General features: G+C 52.2%; 12 protein-coding genes across 12 annotated transcripts; 5 read left to right on the top strand and 7 right to left on the bottom strand.

Moving 5' to 3' along the window:
- Nucleotides 1–203: 203 nt before the first annotated feature.
- Nucleotides 204–1225, bottom strand: CLUP02_07137 (uncharacterized protein; the record flags this gene model as incomplete). The annotated part of the gene is made up of 2 exons (XM_049286133.1): nt 204–563; nt 629–1225. 2 exons carry the CDS (start codon nt 1223–1225, stop codon nt 204–206), a joined length of 957 nt encoding a protein of 318 aa, XP_049143276.1.
- An 854-nt stretch (nt 1226–2079) lies between these two features.
- CLUP02_07136 (GTP cyclohydrolase I) lies at nt 2080–3154 on the top strand (the record flags this gene model as incomplete). Its single annotated transcript, XM_049286132.1, has 3 exons — nt 2080–2416; nt 2482–2786; nt 2849–3154. 3 exons carry the CDS (start codon nt 2080–2082, stop codon nt 3152–3154), a joined length of 948 nt encoding a protein of 315 aa, XP_049143275.1.
- An 85-nt stretch (nt 3155–3239) lies between these two features.
- CLUP02_07135 (uncharacterized protein) lies at nt 3240–3775 on the bottom strand (the record flags this gene model as incomplete). Its single annotated transcript, XM_049286131.1, has 4 exons — nt 3240–3304; nt 3412–3430; nt 3506–3699; nt 3760–3775. 4 exons carry the CDS (start codon nt 3773–3775, stop codon nt 3240–3242), a joined length of 294 nt encoding a protein of 97 aa, XP_049143274.1.
- Nucleotides 3776–3947: 172 nt separating this feature from the next.
- Nucleotides 3948–4252, bottom strand: CLUP02_07134 (uncharacterized protein; the record flags this gene model as incomplete). The annotated part of the gene is made up of 2 exons (XM_049286130.1): nt 3948–4096; nt 4165–4252. 2 exons carry the CDS (start codon nt 4250–4252, stop codon nt 3948–3950), a joined length of 237 nt encoding a protein of 78 aa, XP_049143273.1.
- Nucleotides 4253–5125: 873 nt separating this feature from the next.
- Nucleotides 5126–6504, top strand: CLUP02_07133 (uncharacterized protein; the record flags this gene model as incomplete). Its single annotated transcript, XM_049286129.1, has 3 exons — nt 5126–5320; nt 5402–6236; nt 6440–6504. The coding sequence occupies 3 exons, from the start codon at nt 5126–5128 to the stop codon at nt 6502–6504; spliced, it is 1095 nt and encodes a 364-aa protein (XP_049143272.1).
- A 396-nt stretch (nt 6505–6900) lies between these two features.
- Nucleotides 6901–7590, bottom strand: CLUP02_07132 (cell wall protein; the record flags this gene model as incomplete). The annotated part of the gene is made up of 1 exon (XM_049286128.1): nt 6901–7590. The coding sequence occupies one exon, from the start codon at nt 7588–7590 to the stop codon at nt 6901–6903; it is 690 nt and encodes a 229-aa protein (XP_049143271.1).
- A 3244-nt stretch (nt 7591–10834) lies between these two features.
- Nucleotides 10835–13459, top strand: CLUP02_07131 (uncharacterized protein; the record flags this gene model as incomplete). The annotated part of the gene is made up of 2 exons (XM_049286127.1): nt 10835–10996; nt 11060–13459. The coding sequence occupies 2 exons, from the start codon at nt 10835–10837 to the stop codon at nt 13457–13459; spliced, it is 2562 nt and encodes an 853-aa protein (XP_049143270.1).
- A 119-nt stretch (nt 13460–13578) lies between these two features.
- On the bottom strand, nt 13579–15920 carry CLUP02_07130 (aldo/keto reductase; the record flags this gene model as incomplete). The annotated part of the gene is made up of 7 exons (XM_049286126.1): nt 13579–13678; nt 13799–14187; nt 14250–14336; nt 14399–14536; nt 14598–14768; nt 14822–15703; nt 15756–15920. The coding sequence occupies 7 exons, from the start codon at nt 15918–15920 to the stop codon at nt 13579–13581; spliced, it is 1932 nt and encodes a 643-aa protein (XP_049143269.1).
- A 221-nt stretch (nt 15921–16141) lies between these two features.
- Nucleotides 16142–18383, top strand: CLUP02_07129 (fungal specific transcription factor domain-containing protein; the record flags this gene model as incomplete). Its single annotated transcript, XM_049286125.1, has 6 exons — nt 16142–16179; nt 16433–16750; nt 16876–17298; nt 17356–17659; nt 17760–17813; nt 17994–18383. The coding sequence occupies 6 exons, from the start codon at nt 16142–16144 to the stop codon at nt 18381–18383; spliced, it is 1527 nt and encodes a 508-aa protein (XP_049143268.1).
- Nucleotides 18384–18433: 50 nt separating this feature from the next.
- Nucleotides 18434–18866, bottom strand: CLUP02_07128 (uncharacterized protein; the record flags this gene model as incomplete). Its single annotated transcript, XM_049286124.1, has 2 exons — nt 18434–18627; nt 18686–18866. 2 exons carry the CDS (start codon nt 18864–18866, stop codon nt 18434–18436), a joined length of 375 nt encoding a protein of 124 aa, XP_049143267.1.
- A 312-nt stretch (nt 18867–19178) lies between these two features.
- Nucleotides 19179–21374, top strand: CLUP02_07127 (amino acid permease; the record flags this gene model as incomplete). Its single annotated transcript, XM_049286123.1, has 9 exons — nt 19179–19211; nt 19277–19462; nt 19523–19736; nt 19808–19962; nt 20015–20364; nt 20424–20854; nt 20914–20994; nt 21066–21143; nt 21202–21374. The coding sequence occupies 9 exons, from the start codon at nt 19179–19181 to the stop codon at nt 21372–21374; spliced, it is 1701 nt and encodes a 566-aa protein (XP_049143266.1).
- Nucleotides 21375–21727: 353 nt separating this feature from the next.
- CLUP02_07126 (uncharacterized protein) lies at nt 21728–22723 on the bottom strand (the record flags this gene model as incomplete). The annotated part of the gene is made up of 4 exons (XM_049286122.1): nt 21728–22288; nt 22345–22548; nt 22609–22626; nt 22679–22723. The coding sequence occupies 4 exons, from the start codon at nt 22721–22723 to the stop codon at nt 21728–21730; spliced, it is 828 nt and encodes a 275-aa protein (XP_049143265.1).
- Between the last annotated feature and the right edge of the window lie 198 nt (nt 22724–22921).

Below are 22921 nucleotides of genomic sequence, written 5' to 3'. Positions count from 1 at the left end.
TGCACCAGTCCATGATACTTGAGTTCACTTAATCGTGATTCTCATATTAGAATACTGTATTCATCATGACAGCCCTGAGCCATCGATGTTAAAGCTAACTGTTTGTTAGACTGGGTATCATGTAAGTGGGCTCCCAAGCTTCTCCGTTGCCTTCCGCGCCCCCGCCATCCCGTCATGTCACAAATGGACTCTCTGCCATGGCATTACCGGAAAACTCGTCGTCCACCAGTTCGCACAGGGAATCTCTCCACGCCGCTGCTCTGCTGCTCATGCCACAAGCCTTGAATTCCCACCCAGCCTCCATCTCCCGATAGCTTGTAACGTCGCCATGCTTCGCGGAGATGGTCTGGTCGCAAGGGGCCTCTTCTGTCTTCTGTCTGCGTCGCGTCGTCTTTGGGCGGCGGCGTGGGTACGTCTGCCTGCTTTTCGCCAGTACCTTTGATCCATTCTCCTTGCACATCTCGAGCTCTCTCGATGAGCTCGCCGATGAAAAGCTTCGATACTGACTTGACGGCGAGAGCGACGTTCGGTGGGACGGATTGCGATACTGTCGCATTGACGACCTATGTGGTACTTTCGTCAGTACAATGGCATAGCGCCAGCCGGCAACCGGGTTGAGGAATCTTACCCTCTTGACTACGGACTCTGTGAGTTTGGCCGCACGCCAGAGTTCGTAGCGATCATACTGTTCTGGGTCAAAGGACTCGACGAGCATGGCACGGAGTCTTATCTCCTCTTGCTTCTGCTCCTGCGTCCTGACTGTAGAATCCACCAGCGCCATGCGCATATCGTTATCGTCTTCATCATCATTGGCGCCTTCCTCCTGTGCGTCGCCTCCAGCGCCTGCGCCGCTGACAGTTGTAGGTGCGCGTCCGCCTACAAGAGAGGGCGTTTGTTCTCTGGTCTCAACGTTGGTCTGGTTCTTGGGCTTCCTGCCGCGCTTCTTCTTAGGAGGCGCACTGACTTGGCTGCCGCTGACGACGCTAGCGTTGTCGGCCGAGGGTGAACGTGGGAATGGTGAGCCGGCTTCGGGTGGGAAAGAAGTCTGACGAAGGGGGTGGGCGGCTGCGGAGGTGACGGAGAGTGTCGAGGCCTTTCGGCGCTTGGCAGACCCGGGAGGGGCGCCATCTGATGCTCGCTTCTTGTTCGACATGGGGAGCTGCGCGGGTGACGGATACGGTGGTGAGTGTGCGGTCGGAGAGTACGAGTATGGAGGGGAAGCCATCGCGAAGGCTTCTTTCTAGGTGGATCGCAAGAGAAGTGGTGAGCGCCGGCAAGCGCAGTTGCTATATCGGAGCGAGGGGAGGCGCCTGTCGGAAGAGTCGAGAATAGGATGTGGTCGAGGGAGGTGTCGGCAGGGGGGTCGTTACGTTTTCTTGGGTTCAAATCTGGTGCAAGTCGGCAAGGTCGTCGAACATCATGTCCAGCTTAAAGTCTGGAGTGTAAAGGCGCGCTGCGGTCGATGGCACTGGAAAGAGTGGAGCACGGGGTCCCGGATGACTAAGGTCGAGCGTCTCCTGAGTTTTCCCGGCCAGCTGTCACATGATCGTGGCCAGTCCTTGGCAGTGTCAAGGTTTGAGCTATGTACACTGAGGTGCCTAAGGTAGATCGTGCACGGCAGGCTAGAAACAAACGGGCGGATGTTTGAGCGAGGTTCCACTGAAGGCACGTACCACCCGGAATGGACCCTTGCGTCAGACGGGAATCGGAGAAGTGGATACCTGAGGTAACTAGCCATTTTCCGCAGTACCAAGCTTACACTGTAGCGAGCGCTGAACGTGGCTGGCCGCTGCACCGGTGACTGGCAGAAATGCACTGCTGCAGCACGTTGCAATCCTGAATCCTGGGGGAGGTACCTCTGAAATCGCGCTAAACCACTCGATAAGATAACGCCGGCCGTAACCGAATTTTCTGCTCCGATTTCCCTCCAGAGTCTCGAATGAGCGCAGCGGGGGCCGCCTGCGTACGGACTTTTGTTCATTTGGAGCACCCAAATGTTCCCATTCTCCCACCTTCATAACCACAACCACCGACCTTGACAACCAATTCCCTCTCCTCTCCTCGGATCCAGATATCACAATGACCCAATCAGAGGGCGCAGCCGTCAAAGAAAGGAAGAGAAGCCGGAGCAGGCACCAGAATGGCCACCACAGCGCTTCAAGCGACGGGAGTGAAGCCGAGACCGCGAGCCAGTCAAGCAAGCGAAGCAGCAGGAAGCGCAAGGGCGACGACGATGCCAAAGTCAACGGCAACCACTCCAAGAAGCAGCGCCGCCCAAGCCTGAGCCAGCCTGCGCGCGATCCCCGTGATACCACCACATCCAAGTCCAAGAAGAAGTCGTCCAAGCCCAAATCCGAGGGCGTCGTAACGAGGTCACCGAGCCCGGTGATCGACTTTGACGGCCTGAGTCGCCCGAGTAAGAGTCACGCCATTCCCGACCCCGCGCAACCCCAATTGACTAATGCGCAATGTCTTTTTCAGGCCTCGGAACCCGTGAACGTCTCGACGAGTCCCCCGAGCAGGCTGCCGTTCGTCTCGAAAAGATGAAGGGCGCCGTCCGCACCATCCTCGAATGCGTCGGCGAAGACCCCGACCGCCCCGGCATCCTCGACACCCCGAGACGCTACGCCGAGGCCATGCTCTTCCTGACCCGCGGCTACCAGCAGAACGTCAAGGACATTGTCAACAATGCCATCTTCCAAGAAGGCCACAACGAGATGGTCATTGTCAAGGACATTGAGATCTTTAGCATGTGCGAGCACCACCTCGTTCCGTTTACCGGCAAGGTTTGTAGACCCCGATATTTGCCCATTGACAATTGCGACCCCCGGCTTACAAGTGTCTGCAGATGCATATTGCCTACATTCCCAAGAACCAGGTCATTGGCCTGTCGAAGCTGCCCCGTATTGCCGAAATGTTCAGCAGACGTTTCCAGATCCAGGAGCGCCTGACGAAGGAGGTTGCCTACGCCATCATGGAGATTTTGAAGCCCCAGGGCGTCGCCGTTGTGATGGAGTCCAGTCACTTGTGCATGGTCATGCGCGGCGTGCAGAAGACGACGGCTAGCACGATAACTAGCTGCGTGCTCGGTGCCTTCGAGAAGAAGGAGAAGACCCGGAACGAGTTCCTCAGTCTGGTGGGGTTGAAGACATAGACGGGCATGCTGCGCAGAGGCACTCTGAGACATTACTCGAAAGGAACATGTTCCGAGCGGCAATGATCCCGTCTGATATTTTATTCTACATATTCTCGGCGTTTGGTTCACACGGGCATGCATCACGAATTGGAAAGACCATGTTTAACACTGGGTCAAGCATTGGCGATTATTGGGGGGGTAGATTTCATGAGAAGGGAGCTCAACGCTCGTTCTGGACTAAAAGAATTTTTCAAAGCGCAAAATACAACACTTACATTGCTGGCTGCGGGCTGGCTAGATTGCTCGTTGTCCAGCCAAGGGTTATTCAAGCCTGCCTACCACGCCTACCTACGTACTACAAGTACGTACATCCACCGTATCCTCACGCCTACCGGCATAGTAGTCCGTCATCGTGCTCTGGCGCCTAAGCGGTGAGACGTCTCCCTGCATTGATATGCGCTGCAAGGGAGCGCAAGCTGTGCCGCCATGCCGCCATGGAGGGGCAGTGAAACAAGGCCAATTGGCATTGACTCGGAAGCGAGTCGAGTTGGGGAACAGTGTCGCTGAGGGAAGGAAGCAAAAGCAAAAGTGAACCCCGCACATACCACCACCCACCCACAAACCTCTTGGGGAAGGCATCGTCAACACAACACAACACAGCAAAAGCCAAAAGATGAGAGGCTATTTTCCCTTCCAGAATCGAACTAGAGACCTTTCGATAACAATAGAACCATTACAGTCGAACGTTACAAGTCAACTTCGTTCTTAATATTATTAGAACCACTATAACCCACTTCATCAAGAGCATTCTTTAGTGAATATTTGAAAGATGAGAAGTAAGAAATGCGACAAGGATGACAATTAGAGCAATGATAGTCATAAGTATAATAGAGATAACAAGAGTAATAAAGGCCAGAAAGGTAAGAAAGTTACATATGACTGGGAAAGAATGAATGATCACTACCGAGGCAAGGTATTCAACGGTAAAATACTTACTATTTCAAGTCTCTCAAGGCCAAACCTGACACGAATGAGGACACTATCACCAAGAAGACCGAGAAACCAGACCAAGAGTTGTATAAGCTGAACAGCAGTTCCCGAGCAACCAACATCCATCACGGAAATGGATACCAAACTGACAGCAGAGAGTAAGTAGACCAGCAAAGACAAATAGTGGTGTTCAACTAGTTGCTTCCACCCGGCTAAAGCGCACGTTTCTGGACCTCATCAAGCAGCAAGATAGAGACAACATTCCTCTCAACTCGGACAACTCTTAGGCCTTGGATTGATGTCATCTGGCAATGTGTTTAGAAATCAAGCTGCACGTGTCGCAATGAGCGTACTCAATATAGACTGTTCACTTTCCCCGGGTTGAGGGCAAGATAGGGGTTCGAGGCAGAAGATTGATAACAGTCTCTTTAGTCAAAGTGAGGTGAGAGTTGCTTGTCGAGTAGAGACTGTAGTCCATACCCCCCCCCCCTCTTCTCTCACTCAAGGTGAGTTGTGGGGTAGTCTCTTCTTTGAATAGTGTAGATTAGTCTTCAGCTCCTGCCCAGAGAAGGCTCAAAGATATCCATTTAGTACTTGAGTCTTCTCTCTTTCTTATCCTTCTTCATCTTCCTCTCTCCGGAATCTACCCACAGAAGGAGTCTGGTGTCAACGGGCCCCTTCCAGCCTCACATACCCAATAACTGGCAGGAAAGCACTCCAAGATATGATTTCCATTTCCCTTTTCTTTTCCAATACATCCTACTAAATTCAAGAGTGAAGATATCTTGTCATTTCCACACCCTCACGAGTTCATCAATCCTCTCCGCGCCTGAGAAGCTCAGCTCCTTCAGCTTTACCTACTTCCACACCAACAGACCCGTTGTACCCAGTAATTGTTCATCAAAAATACACGTAAGTACCATATTTATAAGGCGTGCTTGGTGTACTGACGAACCCAAGACTTAGGAACCCCATCCTCACTTCTTCGACACCCTCAACATGACTGACGCCAACACAAGGCGCCCGTCCTCTCTGGACGGCACACCATGTCTGCCCCTGCAGGAAAGTGAGCCACGCGCCAGCATTGTCGAAACCCCCTCAAGGCAGGTTCTCAATGGAACACATGTTGCCAGAGAACGTCCATGGAGCAGAGGTATTCTCCCGGACGACTTTCCCGAGTATCACAGACAAATGGTACTACGGCTTTCCAAAGCGCACGGAGCCGGTGTACAGTGGAACGACATCTACTTCGACGCTGAATGGTGCCTTCCTTAGTGGGAGGGAATTGATCCAGCGGATCTGAAGCCGGGCGAAGGGAAGACTTTGTGGAAGTGGTCGAGGAATGGCAAAGTCTCGCACGATTCTTACAAGGAATCCAAAACAGTAGCCGACCAGCATATCAAGGCACTGAAGGAGCTCTTCGACAAGGAGCTGTCGGGTGACAACCGATACCACGAATCTCTGACCAAGCTGAAGGATTTGGCAGAAATGCTAGATGGATACCCTGTCGCCAAGCAAGACTTCGAGGATGCCATACAACCAGTTAGGGAGGCCATAGATGTCTGGCACGAGATCTTTGCGAAGATGGGAGCAAAATCGGTGCCAATCGCAGAAGCAGATCTTGTCTCTGATTTTGGCAATCCCATCAGCCCCTTCCTTGGTCTACCGGCAGACTCCACGACGTGGGTAGACTTTTTGAGAAAGTTGACTGGACTGGAGGAATGGGATTTCATTCAAAAAGTCACGAGTATCCAGGTTTATGGGGTTGGGAAATTGGGGCTGCTATCAAAGACTGATCTTGATGAGGCACTCCTCGTGGCCAAGAATCAAGCCCACTTCCGATGCCTCACGTGGGCGGAAAAGCTCATCAAGTCTTACGAGGGCGATGACTCTAACCTTATCGACACAGGGCATCGAATCAACGTCAACCAAAAGCGCCCCAACGCTGACATTGAGAAGGATGAGGACATCGTTGCCGAGAAGCCAATTCAAAGCAACCGATTGGAGACAAGTCCCACAACGACGACCGCGAGAATGAGGATATCGCCGCCTTTGAAGCAAGTCTCTTGGAAACCGTCGACGCTGATGACGATTATGAGGGTCTCTCATGGTCGAACTTCGAATTGATGAGCGATTATCAATATCAGGAGTATCTTCGCATCGTGGCCGAGTAGTCAAAGGAGAGCGAGAGCGAACCCCTCGCCTCACAGAGCAATCCACAGAACGAAGAGGCCGATGACGAGATGTTAATCGATGAGGAGACACTGAACAATATGTTTGCAGGTTGAATTGGGCACATGCCCATCCCCGCAGGTCCTGACGAGCTGGAAGATGAGGAGGAGGAAGGTGACGAGGAGGCAAGATGGTTCGTAGAGTGAGCGACGGCACCAATCAACAAAGGGTACATAGTCTGCGGTCCTTATTTTGCGGATAGAAGTTCATAATCATAGAGAAATCCCTCATACCTCAACGCGTGCCTCAAGCTAACACATACACATAAACCGCCGATGTGATTTAGCTACGGCAGTCCACATGACACTCTGTAGTAGTCAGCCTATCAGCAACGTAGGAGGTAAGATAGACGTCAGCGTACACTTAATGTGCAAAGAAGCAGGCTTCGCATTGTCTACCTGAGCCCGTATGATACAACTCTCGGCATGCCTATAAGAAAGGAAAAGGGCCATCATAGACAAAGTTTTGAAATCTCCCATATATCCTCCGCTGATCTTCGGTCCAAACCCCAAACTCCGATCCCATCTCCACGCCAAACCCGCTTACAGCAACATGACAGCAAACGCCGCCGCGGCGATAGAGCCGAGGCCGACGGAGAGGGTAGCAGCGCTGGCCTTGGCGGGGGAGGAAGTCTTGGGTGTACCGTTGTTGGAGGTTCCGTTGCCGCCGCCACCCATGCCGTTTGCGTTGGTGCAGTTGCCTGCGGCGAATGACTGCTGGGTTGATGAGAGTGTTGTGGCGAAGCTGCCGGCAAGTTGGCTGGCAACGGACTGAACACTCTGAGGAACCTTTGTGACGACGGTATCGATGAGCTTCTTGGCGCCATCGCCAACGGAGCCGACTTGTGAGGAGATGATACCGCAAAGGCTGGCCTTCTCGAATTCGGGCTTCTTCTTCTCGAGGTTCTTGGTAAGGGCGTTGCCGTCGCTCTGAAGTCCAGAGACAAACTGCTGGAGCTGGAGGGCCTCGTTGAGGGTGATCTCGCTCGTGCCCATAACCTGCTGGGTTCCCTGGTTGAGGGTGTTGGTGAAGGCGCCAGCAGCACCGGCGAGGCCGCTGAGGTCGCCGTTGAAGCCCTCCACAGCCTTGTTGAGGTCCTTCAGTGAGTTGCCGACTTGTTGGATAACACCCTGAATGGTGGCCAAGTCACGCTCGGCGACGACCTTGGTGGGAGGCTCGGCGAAGACGCCCATAGCCAGAGTGAGGAGAGTGATCTCGGTAGTGAACTTCATCTTGTCGGTCGAGGATACCGGGGGTTGTGAATGTAGTTGGTGTTGATGGTGATGATCTTCCGGAGATTCAAGTGTATAGCGTACGGAGGGTATATCGACGTGTTTGGCCAGCAAGCATGAGAGAACTGGAAGGCAAGTGAGGGAAGAAGGATCTCGGAGGCTTATAGACTGGCACAGACTAGATCAGACCCTCACATACGGGAGGGGCAAAACAACCTTCGCACAGACAGTAACATTATATGAAATCTCAGCTCATCGACTTCCCAAAAGCGTAATCCGTCTCACAAGTTACTCACGGTTCACCCCCGTACCTATTTGCCCACCTTCGTACGGTTTGGGGGAGTGGGAGGTAGAGGAGGGGGCGAGAGGCCCGAGGAAGAAGATTCGACTCGACGCTTCTTCTGGCCCTCCATCACGTCTTCCTCGACCGGGGCATGCCTCTGGCCGTTATTCGCATTGACTGCTGTCTTTGTACTTGACGTCAATGCATGGATCAGGAAGAGTACCTGGCACGGCAGGACTACTCAGATTCGAGGCAGGATGGGATATGAATGACTTTGTTCGGCCACTCGCATCGCGCGAATCGGCGTGACCCGCATCCCATTGCCGATGGATGAACCTTTGAGGCTGATCGTCGACATGGGGGATGTCATCCTTGTTTAAGGTCCGGCGCTTATTTCACACAAGCTCGACGGGTAGCCCGCAAATTCGACCCGTACTTGCGGGTTCGGGCAATATTGACGATGTATCTGGCCTTCCTTCAAGCCTCACTTTCTCGATGGTGGAGGCTGTGCACTACCTTAAACCCTCGAGCTCTCTATGCGTTGCTCGACTGATATTTGAGGCGCGGGGCTCCGTCTTCTCTTCGACATTCTCAGCAGCCAAGCCTCTTCGAGTTGCCTCTCAGCCAAACAATCAACACCACCACCGGGCGGCGGAGCTATTTTAAAACAAAGATATAAAACGGATTCGTCCCCGAAGCTGGGGTGTTAAACACTCTCCAGCCCATGAGCCTCCCCCTTCCAAGCACAGCCTGACACGACGTCGCTCGCCGAAGTGAAACGTGAAACGTGCGGACGGATCCCTGCTCAACTCTCTTCCCGCGCTGGCGGATCTGGCGATCCCCCACGGCACCACTACCAAAGAAGACAAACCTCTCGCTTGTGAACTTCCGACTTGCTTTGCTGCGGAGTTCTCTCCAGGCCTCTGATAGGGAAAAGCTCCTCGAGAAGTCAACCGGGGGTTGTTGGGATCATCCAGGCCAGCCGTCGCAGGATTTGTTAACGAGAGCGGGATACGCCGGCAGAGGTCAGACCGCTCGTCGGTGCGAGCTTAATTCTTCCTCGGTCGGCCGGCCATCTGCCTTGTGTGGGAAGGGTCTCTTCAAGGGTCCTATCAAACTGTTTTCAGGCCTCTTCTCATTCTCAAAGCGATAGTATACGTTGGATATCGCACGTTCTTTAAGCCTGATGGCAGATGACCGACCGGTTGATTGACGTAAAGGACGGGCCGTCTTTGGCGTCTTCACGATGCATAGCTTCATGTGCGGCACTGACGATGGCCTAGCGTGTAAGTCAGAGTCTGCCTTCCACACGGCCTTCCGCTCAAATTTGGGTTAGTTGGAAAGCCTAAGGTGAGGTGACGCCCGGAAATAAAACTCAGGTAGAGTGCAATCCGAGACCCGCAAATCAGGAGTGTCCCACGAGTCGATTCAGGAAACACTCAATTCACTCCCGCGGCCCGGCGTACGAAGCCAAGATTCCTTCCGCAGGACCTCGCGTAGTCTCCGTGAAAACTGGTAATGGTGTGCAGTCTCGTATGAACTTGTCTTTTTTTACTCTCCCGCAGCCCAGTGGGTGTGGCCAGGCGGTGGACCACTTACGCGACGGCTCGTACGACCGCGGGGGTGGCTAGGGCAAGAAGATTGAGTGGAATGAGAACCGTAATCGTAGACGAACCGCGCCAATGTGTCTCGAGTCTCAGCGAGAGAACTTTCCCAGTAGTCTGCAAGAGAGGCAGGGAGACTCAACAATCTGAACCTTTGGTGCGAACAATGAGGGGGAAAAGATCTTTGTACGAGTATCAGAATCCAGGTGAAACAAGCTGCGGCTTAGACCACATTCCCCACGGAGACACGAAGCGATCAGAGTGCCCGTGGTTGAGAAAACTTCCGACTTTCGACCGACTCTGCCGCGCCAGAAACGCGAGGGGGGAAGGGATGAGTCGATATACTGGATTCCGGATCTGCAGCACCGTACGCACGGCGCGTCAAAGTGTTCGTGCCAGCAGCCATCGCTTGTCACCCTTGTGTCAGTCTACGAGATTCAAACCAGTCGTGCCTTGCTCAACTCCGCGCCCCTTCGCATCGGGACGGCCAAAAAGGGAACCTGTGCCTGTTTGTTGTTGGTTTCTTGAGTATTCTGTGTCGTTTCTGGTATATCAAACCCCAGCAGACCTTCCCGTCTCGGTCTCGCCTCGATACTTTTCGCGGGCTTCATCCATGTTTGGTTCGCAAGTCAGCAGCGTAGCATCCTATCCAAGAGATGTTACAGCTCTAGTCCTAGTACCGAGGTCTGAATGAACTCAAGCTCGTGGGTGGTCCTTCCAGTCTTCTAGAATGCTACTCCCGAGACGGAACCCCTTGGCCGCCGATTAGCTTTCGGCGCGAGCCCGGGTGTCTGGCCTCGGGGCCGGCTTGTCGAAGCCGAAGTGTGGATCTCCGACCGGAACCCCCCCGTTTTGTGTGCTGACAAGAAGCAGACAGCCAACGAACAGGTTCTCTTAATCCCACTAACCAGGGTCGAATCTCCAAGATCGCTTTCTCTCAGGATATTTCTCGACCGGGTTTTTGATGGCCAGACCCACAGACTCATCTCTACGTTCTCTTAACTGCTAGTTATGTACCCCGCACTGCAATTTCCAGAGTATCTTCACTACGATACCGGCTTATCGGTGAAGTTGCCTCTTCGCCGGCATTCAAAAGTAAAGGAAGATACTTACCTCGGCCTTCTACTACTGCCCCAGACCATCCCTTAATGACCGATGCAGGGCTAGGTATCTGAACAAGCTTGAAAGAAGCTGATCAAGTGATGATATGCGATGTAACGCGATAAAAAGGGAGATGGAGCCACGGTGAAGGGACCTGCAAGAGCTCTCAAGTATGAAAGTGTACCGACGCCGGTGAATGTTTTCGCGGGATTCTTGTTGATTCACCCCCCCTCATGAGTTGTGTACGCGATTGAAGATGAGAGTAAACTCTGCATTTTGGATAGCCTCATTGGCATTACCTGCCTCCGCGGTCCACCCCTGGCTCGACAAGACCCTGCCTTACGAGGAGCGTCTCCTGTCTTTCATCGCCCAGCTCAATGACACCCAAAAGCATGCCATGGTTCAAGGCGATACTGAAGTCAGACTTTCAACTCCATATTACCCATGAAAAGTGAGAGAGCTCATGCTAATTAACCCGTAGCTGACAGATAACGGAACCGGCGTCAACGCCTGCATCGGGCACATTCAAGGAAACTCATTTCTCGGCATTCCCGGCATTTGCATGGGCGATGGGCCTGCCGGTGTCGGCAACTCGCTCGATAATGTGACCGCTTTCCCAGCTCCAGTTGTCGCGGCGAGCTCCTGGGACACATCGATACAGTATGAGTTTGGCCAGGCACTCGCACAAGAGCACATGGGCAAAGGCCGCAATATCGTCCTTGCGCCTACCATCAACATTCTTCGCTCTCCGTTGTGGGCTCGCGCTGCCGAAACTCTGTCCGAAGACCCATGGCTGACAGCCCGTATGGCGGTCGCCGGTACGATGGGCATTCAAAGTCAAGGAGCTCTGGCGTGCCCAAAGCATTTCGCTGCGTACAACCAGGATACGAATCGTTTCGGCAACGGCCCGGAGTGGGTAACGGTCGATGCGGTGGTTGACAAGATGACGATGCATGAGCTTTATCTACCGGCTTTCAAAGCCAGTGTGCAAGAGGCAGATGCAGCGAGTGTCATGTGCTCCTACAACCGACTCAATGGCTTCTTCACCTGTGAGAACGACTGGCTCCTCAACCAGACTCTTCGTCAAGACTGGGGGTTTGAAGGGTTTGTGGTCGCAGATTGGTATTTCTCTACAAGAAGCACCGTTGCTGCTGTCATGGCTGGGCTCGACATCTCAATGCCCGGCGGAGACTTGACGGATAGCTACGGCTTCCCTGCTTACTACGGCGAGCTACTGGTGGAAGCCATCAATAATGGGTCGATACCCCATGCGCGACTTGACGATATGGTTCAAAGGGTCTGGCGGTACATGTTCAAGCTTGGACAGGTCGACGATCCGGTGACTGGAGACTCAACGGCCCACGTACGTACCCAGGAGCATCTGGATCTCGCGCAGCGAATGGTTGAAGAGGGCGCAGTTCTGCTGAAGAATGACGAAAGTACCCTTCCTCTCTCTCCTGAAAAGTATTCTAAAATTGCTGTCTTTGGCATTGGAGCAACTGCTGAGAACCAGGTCTCTGAAAACCACGGTGGCTTTGTCATTGACTCTACCATGGTTGTTCAAGCACCCTTCGATGCGATTAAGCGTCGAGGAGATGCAGAAAATATCACAGCCAAGTACTCCATGGCTTATCCTGGCACTGGACAGTTTCCAACAATTCCCTCGAACATGTTAAAAGATGGAGGCGTCAACGTGACGTATTACAAGACAACCGACTTCACTGGCCCTGTCAACATGACCGACCTTATTCCCAATATTACCATCGCTATGTATCCTACAGCTCTCTGGCAAGCATATCCAGACGTTTTCTCGGCTGTCTATGAGGCGGTCTTTCTTCCAAATACGACAGGAATGTACTATTTCTCCATGTATGGTCAGGGTACTGCGATGCTGTATTTGGACGACGAACTCGTGGCCAACATGTCCTATGCCAATTTTGGGAACTATATTCAAGGCGCCGCGTATCTTGAAGCGAGATCCGAGGTCAAACTTCTTCTGAAATACGACATGGGCTACTCTTTGTCTACTGGTGCGTATGGGATCAGTCTTGGAGTAGACATCGGCAACCAGACCCGGGACACAACTGCCGACGAGCTGGCCAAGTGGGCAGATATTAGCCTTATCTTCGCCTCAGACCGGATATCTGAGGGAGCTGATAGCGGCCTTGGACTCTCTCTACCTGGCGACCAGGACGCGATCATCAGCCGGCTCGCCAGTATCTCCAAGAAGACCGTCGTGGTCCTGAATACAAACTCGGCAGTTCTGATGCCTTGGCTTGAGCAAGTCGAAGGCGTCATGGAGATTTGGTATCCTGGCCAACAGGTTGGGCTTGCGTTAGAGCGTCTTCTCTTCGGTGATGTAAGCCCGAGCGGGAAGTTGCCATTGACCTTCCCCAAGAACCTCAACGACACTATACGTATCAATACCAACATCGAAGTGCCCTACGAAGAAGGCCTCTATGTGGGGTACAAGGCTTATGATCAGAGCGGAATCGAACCGTTATTTCCGTTCGGTCATGGCTTGACGTATTCTAACTTTAGTCTATCCGGATTGGAGGTATCATCAAATTACAGCGCTATACTCGTCAGAACGACCTTGTTGAATCAAGGAATTAGCAAGGCGAAAGAGGTCGTTCAGCTCTACGTTGGATTCCCGGACGCTGCGAAGGAGCCACCAAAGTTGCTCAGGGCTTTTCAAAAAGTCGAGGTCCAAGCTGGGGAGACCAAGGCTGTGGAGTTGTTGGTGAAGATTGAGGATCTCATGGTGTGGGACACTTTGACTGAGGCCTGGATATTTGTAGATGGTCAGTATGAGGTTCTCGTGGGATTCTCGGCGGGAAATATCCAGGAGAGACAGGTAGTAGAGTTAAGCCGAGGCTAGAGTCCTTTTCCTGAGAGTGAATAATGTTGAGATTGAATGTCCTCGAATCAACGCAGCATTGTTTAGGAACTTGGTAGATTGATATCTACCAGAGTGTGATTTTACAGAATGTAAATCATTTACTTCTCAAGGATCTTGCCTCTAATACCCTTCACGTGCCCATCCCTGCCAGCGATTGAGGGAGTTCCCGACCAGACACTATCTTCGTCTTTAGGGCCTCTAATCAGATGGGTCTTATGTAAAACAGGGATGAATAATTTCACGGTAGCTAGAAAACTCTTCTCACCGTCGAAAGGCTCCTAAGTAAGACTCGTATCAACAACTGAGTACTAGCGATACTCCCCTCCGCAGTCTCCCATCGCGTCAAACATCTCCGACCTCCTGCTCCTCTTCAATACCTCTTCAATCAGGTCTCGATCCTCCTGGCTTAGAGACCATCCCAGACTCGCCAGGTTCTCATCCGCGCGCTCGCTGATACCCATCCTAGTCCCAACAATGACTGCCCCAACGTAGGGGAAGTCCAACACCCAACGAGTGGCCACATTGGAAAGACTGACGCTATGTCTTGACGCGATCGATTTAAGCACTTTCAAGAGATCCTGGAACAGATCCCAGCCTCCCCAGCTTCGGATCATAGCGTAATACTTGCGCTGGCTCGGCGTAATCGCCTCGTCGTAGAGATCCGGCTGCCCCTTTCCTAGCCACTTCTCGGCGAGGAACCCACCACACTACATCGACAGCTGTTAGCCTTCAAGCGGATGAATCATACCAGTCATCTCCTGCAGCTTACCAGTGTTCCGTATGTCAAGAGTTTGATATCATGTTCCTGGCAGACCTTGCCCATGCGGACCTCGGGCCTGCTATCGATCAACGAAAACTAGGGCCCATCAGTTTCAGCCACTTAGCCTTTCAATTGGCGGGAGTTCAGTATACCTGTACTTGATTTGAATGTAGTCTGACGCCTTTATCGATGGCGACTTGCATGTGCTCAGTATCGAAGTTGCATAGCCCCAAAGCCTTGACGCGCGAGTCTTCTTCAAGAAATCGCAACGCCTCCACATATTGAGGGTCCTCATACTGTCATGGGGCCTCAGTTAGCCACCATCAAAATACCGGGCAGGCCTATATGGCTACTTACGAATTGCCAATGAAATTGAAGCAGGTCGATCTTATCTGTCTGTAATCTCCGGCACCTTTCAGCTACGTTGGCTTGCACGGCGGCACGTGTAACGATCATGGGGTTGAAGACACAGTACTTGGTCGCTGCGAACGTCGAGTCGCTGAAGGGATACGCCGAACGAAAACGACCCTAACTCATTTAGCATCACTTTTCGGGGGAAATGGTATTAATATGAGACTCACAAAGATGATTTCCGCATCACCGTAGTGGTCCGCCATATCGAAGGCTGTAAGACCTACTTCCATGTGCTTGGAGAACTGGGCAATGATTTTGGATGTAGGTGCTGAGCCCCAGGATGGACTAGACATTTGCCAAAGCCCGGTGAATAATCTAGGCAATTTGAAGCCGTTCATCTCAAACGTCTCCCTCGCATCCACAGGGCCTGCAAGAGATGCGCTTAGGCCCGATGTACCGATTAAAGGCATATCGAGGACTGGAAGTGACACTCCAAGAAGCATTGAAGTCGCAAAAAGTGCCCTCGTATAGGGGTATTCCATTGCTTTCTCTTCTATTATGGCTCTGCACTCGAGAAGAGACTCGTGCAAATTGGTCACGGCGTCGCGCTCATCGTCTAGGAGACTTTCGCGCGCAGCAGCTAGCAGCCTTTTCTCAACGGCGGTCATGATCTGGACGATATCACCATCCACGGATGCCAAGACAGCATGCGTTTTCTCCTTGGTAGTCTCTGGATCGACGAGAAGCTTAATGCCGCCCCTTACCACCCTGGTCATGAGCGGAATGCTCTCAAGACTGAGCCCGCATCCCAGCATGCAACGAATTGTTGCCTGAGTCTTTCTCAAAGTTGCTTCCGAAGACAACTCGCCTTGAGCTGACAGCAACGCTGCATCTCTGACATAAGTTCGGGTTTCGGCCTCGAAAGTTGTGGTGACGTCCGGGTGCGCGGCCAACAGTGAGCGCATGATGACCCGTAGGTTTGCAGCGGGGAGATTTGTGATAATGGTGTCCGTCATCATGTTGACGTGCGCCGTCTTGGCGCTTTGGCCCTCTGGTTTTGCCGCCATTTCGTTTGTATTGTCTTCTGGAAGGTGAGTGACTATGTGTTTCTGAAGGTCTCTTGACAAAATTTATGTTCTCTCTTCAGTCTTCGATTTCGACAGCTTCCATGTAAGCCTTCTCTTCGGTGTCCAACGAAATGGACGATGCTGCTGCTGCTGCAGGGACAAGCTGAACCCTGATTTCGAGCCAGCATACGCCGGCATTCATCTCAACTACCAGTAGCCATCGGCGATCAATGACTCTGACGGTAGCTTGCCGGCTCATTACTCGGTTATCTTTACCCACGTCACACCACAGGCAACGGCGGGGAGAAAAGTGGGTGAAGATAGGGAAAGAAATCCGAAAAGGGTTCTCAGCACCCCCGAAGCCGGCGAATTCCATCCCTTAGCCTTATCGAGTCCAACTGCCGGTCATCCTTAGTGTTGGCTTCACGAATGGTAGCCGGCGATCTAGCACAGTAAAGCAGGAGTAAAGCAGTATGCACAATGGAACACACCCAAGCATCGCCATTTCTCAAGCCCGTGTAAGATGCAGCGGTCTGTGATGCCAGCAACATCTGCGCCGACTGACAGACATGCCTTCGATCAGTTCCAAGGCGTGCCTTCAATGCAGGAGTGTCAAGATGAAATGCATCACCGCAGATGATGCAACGGTTTGCGATCGATGTACCCGGAAGTCATTAACGTGCATTTTCCAAGATCACCGCCGTGGAAGAAAACCAGGGACTCGGTGCGTACCACCTGGAGAAACAGTGCTATAGCGATTAACAGTTCAAGAATCACGCCCAAGCGCAAAGCCCAGATCTCGACAGCACCAGCCGCTTCTTCTCAGTCGGTACAACAAAGGCAGATTGAGGAGAGAAGTGAACTGGCGCAGGCAATTCAACGAAGTCCAGACTGGAGCAATGGAAGCCTGCAGCCTGCTGGGCTGTTCAGTCGTGCAGCCACTCGAGGCAGTTTCTCACTTGGAAGCATATTGAATGCTTCAGAATCGACCACTTCAGAGGCACAGCAAGAAGAGTCGCGGATCCCTGCAGATGATCCAATTCAACTTGGTCTCCTCAATTCTTCCATCGCCTCGTCTCTGTTCGAAAAGTGAGTCTAAGAATGCCAACGTACCTGTCACAACCCTGTTCCACCCCGCCCCTTTGAAGCATCTTCGTCTCTAGCTTCTCCCTTTCCGCTCTCGCCACGACAAGACAAGAGTAACCTGTGAATAGTTTCATGGAATCTCTCAATCCATACATAAGCCAATTGGACCCGTACCTGCACACCTTCAGCCAGATCCGACAGGAGTCTTCATTCCTTCTTACGGCAATCCTATCCGCAGCCGCAAAGGCATTCAATCCTGCTCTATACAAGAGACTCCGCGACCATGCAGAAGGTATCCTTGCCTCTACGTTCAGAAAAGGAACCAAATCAGTTGAGACTGCCCAAGCGGTGATGATCTTGACCTATTGGAAAGAGTCTGAAGACACACGTGCCTGGATGCTCCTGGGATACGTGATCAGGATGGGCATGGAATTGGGCTGGCATCGGCTGGCTCCTTATTCGCCGCAATCAAACGCGGCCATGGACTTGGAGCGACATCAAGCCAGGAACATCGAGAGAACCTGGCTGATTCTCTTTGTTTACGATCGAAGGTAAGATGGAGATCAAGACTGAGCGAAGATGGCAGCTCAAGAGCTAATAGGGCATAGCATGAGCTTACAAACTGGAAAGCCGTGGATGATTGAACGAAGTGAGTTCATCGAGTCTATTGAGCCATGGTGTAAAGATGCAATGGCTACTCCTGGTGATTGCCTGCTTGGTGCGCTAGTAACACTACGACTGTTGAGTTCAGAGGTTTTCAGGCTACTAGGACCGAGGTCAAGTCGAGTTCACGCCAGACAACTACACAGTCTCGAGTCTCTCCTTGCAATTATCAAGAGCAGAATCGATGAGTGGGAGTCGAGGTGGCTCAGGGTCGCAGATACAGGTATGCCTAAACCCCAAGCCGTGAAAGTTAGCTAGCTAAAGCCTCCGACTAGACAGCTGCCATCCTTTTTTAATCCAGTTCTATGGCACACATCTCAAGTTACAACTGTTCTCTTTGCCATTACAGGACATCTTAGCACAGTCGGATCCAAACATGACCTACCATATGGAGGCTCTCTGGGTTAGCTACTCAAGTGCCCTGGAGATGCTGCATCTCATCTGCCGTCACTCTTCTTGGCTTTGCTTTACCCAAGACTCTGTTCATGTGATGACTGCCTATAGTGCAGCATTCTTGATCAAGGTTCGACCATTGGGAAACTTTTTACTGTTCTTCTTTATTTGAAGGCTGACTGGAATCTAGCTCATGTTATCTACGTCCCATTCCATCGCCGGCCAAATTCAACCAGCCATTCAAAGTGCAATCTCGGGTGCAGCCTTGGTTTTCTCCCAGCAAGCTGCGCCGCCGGGCTCGAGTTGCGCACTTCAGTCAAGGTTTCTCGACAACATCTTGGCTAGAATCTCCAAGCCCTCAGCCGAGGCGTCGACGGTAACAGATCTTCCTGAGCATCGTGACCAGCTTCGGGCTGGCGAGCGGGACACGACACGCGAGATCGGGTATGCCGCAACCTCAGGTCGAGCTTTCGGCCAGGCGGAAGGCGCACTGAGTTTGGATTTTGCAGATGATGAGACCTGGGTTGGACTCATGGCTGAAGCTGGTTTCAATACTCAAGATGGTGTATTTTTTGCTTGAACATCGATAAGACCAAGATGAGGTTGAGTACATGTGTCTGTGTAAGACTTCTACTTGGGCGCATCGGCGTTGCTCAAAGGAACGGCAGTAGTCTCTGAGTGACGGAACGTTCTGATGCCTTCTCGGACAATCTTCAGCTGGGAAGGACAGCAGGGATCCGGGCATGCGATCAACGCATCGGTTGTCATCCAGTCGTTCTTGGCAGTTACTCGTTGCTTTGCAGCGAGTAGGGGTAGCACCGATGCTGTTTTCGAGAATCAGCAATTATGACTCTGGAGTAGATAGGGTCGGTATTCGCGTACATAAGCTGTATATGCTGATGCCTTGATCTGGTGGCAAATGCAACATCTCACCCTTCAGCGTGAAGTAATCCCCTTCTTTGGCACCACACATAATCCTCTTGCCTGGTGGACAGACGACCTCGACCCGCAGGTCGAATAACTGAAAGGCGTCCTCGGGACTTGAAGAAGAAATGGGTGCCATCATGCTTGACCTACTAAAGTCTTATCGTTGGATGCCGTGTGACAGAGCTGTCAGGTCAGGGATCGCGTTCCCCAGGCTTTTATCCAATCTTTGAAGCCGTTCTATCCCCGCACTCACGCGCAACGGGGCTTATCAACCGGCCGGCGTCTCAAGCCGAAGCTTGATCCTGGCACCGGCAACTCAAAGTTGATCGTTGACAGCGACCCAGCGCCCGATTGGCTGCGGAGTTGCGCCTATCCTACGACCCTGAATGGCACCTCCGGGGGCGTTATCAGGACCGACTTTTGGGTGCTTACACTTGTGTCATTCATAATGTTGATCAACCCGTCTTGTTACTCGGAAGAAGTCGCAGCGAGATGCATCCTTGAACTTCAATAGATTTACGAGGCCATCCTATTTGAGCCCTACAGATCCTTATTATTCTGTTCAACTCTTCCATCATGGAGGGGAAGGAAAAGGGCGAGACCACTACTGGTGCAACTCCCGAAGTGGACTCCGGCTCCGGCCAGAGCACCTCTATCCCCGGAGATGGTGAGGGGATCAGGCGTGACTTGGAGTCTCGGCATATTAACATGATTGCAATTGCGGGAATGATTGTGAGTCTACTCAGTATCGACCATTTGGTGGGATGATTTGTCGCCTGATACTGGATCAAGGGAACGGGCTTGTTCTTGAGCTCTGGTACAACCATAGCCACTGCAGGCCCCGCCGGAGCACTTTTGGCCTACATCGTTATGGGTCTCGTCACCGCCGGCGTCTCGTATACGACGGGGGAGATCACGTCCTTCATGCCGTCGACTGGTGGTTTCATTCGACATGCGACCAAGTTTGTTGAGCCAGCACTCGGTGCAGCCACTGGCTGGAACTTTTGTAAGTTCAAGTGCAAAGCCACGAGCTTTGTAAGTGCTGAGAGTTGAAGCACAGTCCTGACTTGAGAATAGGGTACACCATGTCGATTTCTGTTCCTGCTGAGATCAGCGCCGCTGCAACTTTGATTCAGTTCTGGAATACCTCCGTAAACCCAAGGGTTTGGATCACAATTTTTCTGGTCTTTATCATCACAGTCAACTTCTGCGGCGTCCGGCTATACGGTGAAGTAAGATACCACTCTACACCTCAAAGAGCTCTGCAACTTACAAGACAAACAGACCGAGGTTGTGTTCGCTTCTCTAAAGATCATGACTATCATCGGCCTCATCATCGGCGGCCTAGTCATTGATCTCGGTGGCGGACCCAATGGTGACCGTATAGGTTTCCGATACTGGCAGGACCCCGGCGCCTTCAACAGCTATCTAGTCACCGGCCCATCTGGTAACTTTCTGGCTTTCTGGAAAGTTTTGCTCTCGGCGGCTTTCAGCTACGGCAATATTCAAGTCGTTGCTATTTCGGGCTCCGAGACTCGGCAACCGAGAAAAATCATCCCAGCGGCTACGAGGAAGACTTTCTTACGCGTATTCTTCTTTTATGTTCTTAGCATTCTAATTGTGGGAATGATTGTGTAAGAAGCTCGTATCTGTGTAGGGACACTACTTGAGGGACTTGTCTAACGAAAAGAAGGCCATCCAACGACCCGTCACTCAGCATCTCGACCGGTACCGCCCAGCAGTCCCCCTTCGTCATCGCCTTCACCCGCTCCGGCGTCTCTGTATTGCCGTCAATCATCAACGCCGTGGTCTGCACTTCGGCCATTAGCAGCGGCTCCGCCTGCGTCTTCATCGCGTCTCGAACCCTCTACGGTCTCAGTTGCGATGGGCACGCGCCTAGGGTCCTTCAGCGCTGCGACAGGTTCGGGACACCTCACTACGCGGTAGGGTTGACCTGCGTCCTCATGCCGCTTGTCTATCTCAACGTGGCCAACAACACCTCTGTCGTCTTTGGATGGTTCGTCAACATTACAACGGTTGCCGGTCTAATCGGTTGGATTGTGATTGAGATCACGTATCTTCGGTTTTTCGCTGGGCTCAAGGCACAAGGCTACTCTAGAAATGGTAAGAGACTGTTCGTGATGACCGTTCACTGCGCATGCTACGCTTACACCTCTAAATAGAGCTTCCATACAAGGTTTCTGGGCAGCCCTATATATCATGGGCGGCCTTAGTGATGGTTGTTCTTGTTGTCTTCTTTTCAGGTAAGCCTCCGCGAATATTCGTGTTACCATCGCAGTATTTCGAGTCATTCCCAACTCACACCATCATTCAGGCTTCGACGTCTTCACAACCGGAAACTTTACCGCCTCGGGGTTCTTGACATGCTATCTCAATGTCTTCATCTTTGCAAGTGAGTTGCCTGCTCCCTTCCTCAACACCATGGTCATGGACTAATACTGTGTCACCAGTCCTGTACATCTTCTTCAAATTCTATCTCAAGTCTCGAGTGATCGCGGTAGGCGAGATGGACTTTGAAACGGAATTCGCTTCAATCCGGTATGAGAAGGCACAAGAAGAAGTGTATGGGCCTGGGAAGTCGGGGCTCAAGCATTCGATTCGTAGAATAATACACGCTGTTTAGGTACAGAACCCAAGATAGGAAAATAAATAGGGATTGCTTGAGGGAAATGCAATGTACTGCAGGAACCAGTGATACTATAGAGCTATAATACGACGTTTTTAAAGCTAGTACCGACCTATTAAGTACCTGTGCTGAGAACCCCAGTACTAGTATACAACATCTCTTGCCAAACCATACAGATACGGTCTCGTTGAAGAAGCTAGGATTTGGTGTTCCCCCGAGCCGGCGCTCCACCGGGACATCGATGGCGTTGATACCGTCTCTTACGCCTATGAAGGTGGCGGAGAGTTGCCTTGGTCTCGGCTTTCCACGGCTGACGTTGCATTAAATGGTCTAGTCGGCATCCTCCGGGCTCACAGCGAAGCGGCCGTTCTAGATCGGAGCCCAGAATCGTCCCCGGACGCAGTCCGGAAGACGGACGTCGAAGAAGGCAAATCATGCAAAGCAATGCCGTTAGCGACAGCATCTGAGCCCGGCGTCTCCAACTCGCTCGACCTCCCAGCCTCCTCCCTCGCCCGCAATCTCTTCCTCGCCCAGGGCAACAAATTGAAGTATCCTCCGCACGCAAACACCCCGCACCAGAGCACAAACTCAGTCGCGTAAATGACGACCCCCAACATATCAAGCCGGCGCTGGAAAAAGAGGGACGCGAGAGAGAATACGTCGCCCGCGGCATCGATACTAACGAAGATGAAAGAGATGCCGCGAACGGTGCGGTGAAGGTAGATGTCCCAGTAGTGTCGGAGTACTCCGGCGGCCAGGAGGGCGGCGGAGAGGGAAGCCATGAGGATCATGGGCCAATCTGTGCCACGGGCCTTGACAATGCGGAGGCCAATGACGAGGGCGACTTGGATTCCGGCCATGACGGTTGCGATAGGGGCCACGACAGCGAGAGAGCGGAGGATAGACCATTTCTATGAACGAGGTGAGTAAGGCAATTTCAGTTGAGGAATCGCATGGGAGATGTTACTCTTTGGTAGTAGAAGCACTGGATCCAAGTAGCGAGACTTAGGAATGTCAAGATCTGGGGTTGGATCTGCAGGGCAATGTTGAAGTCCTCGACGATATTGTAGACACCCAACGGAACGCCGGCCCACGCCCAGAGCATCATCATTGAAGGCTGCAAACCGGTAGCATTATGGCGTCGGTAATTGATGACAATTTGTGGAATAAGCTACGCAACGGCCGACCGTCAGGACGCTATCCAAGGAAATTCAATCTGACAGAAACGCACCTGAATAGACCAGCAGACCTGCAGATTGTGAGTCCTTCTTATTTCATCTCTAGTGACGACGGGAACTTACTGCCCCAAGTGTGCCGAGGGCATTGGCTGCGGCTGGTATGTCCATGACAACCAACGTACGTGTAAAGACACTCTAACGTTCCGTTGAGTGCTAACGATGCTAGTCGTAATGAAAATTGTAGACAGATTATCTTTCGATTGCGATAAATTGATTAGACTTATGGGCAAAAAACATACGTACACCATTGCCAATTGAGAGAGATATTGGTACTGCCGTGTCCGGGCATTAATCAATCCGCTATCG

The sequence above is a fragment of the Colletotrichum lupini genome, chromosome 4, assembly GCF_023278565.1.
Source record: "Colletotrichum lupini chromosome 4, complete sequence".
NCBI lineage: Eukaryota > Fungi > Ascomycota > Sordariomycetes > Glomerellales > Glomerellaceae > Colletotrichum > Colletotrichum lupini.
Note: the sequence above shows the minus strand (reverse complement) of the source record. Positions and strands in the feature narration are given on the sequence as shown.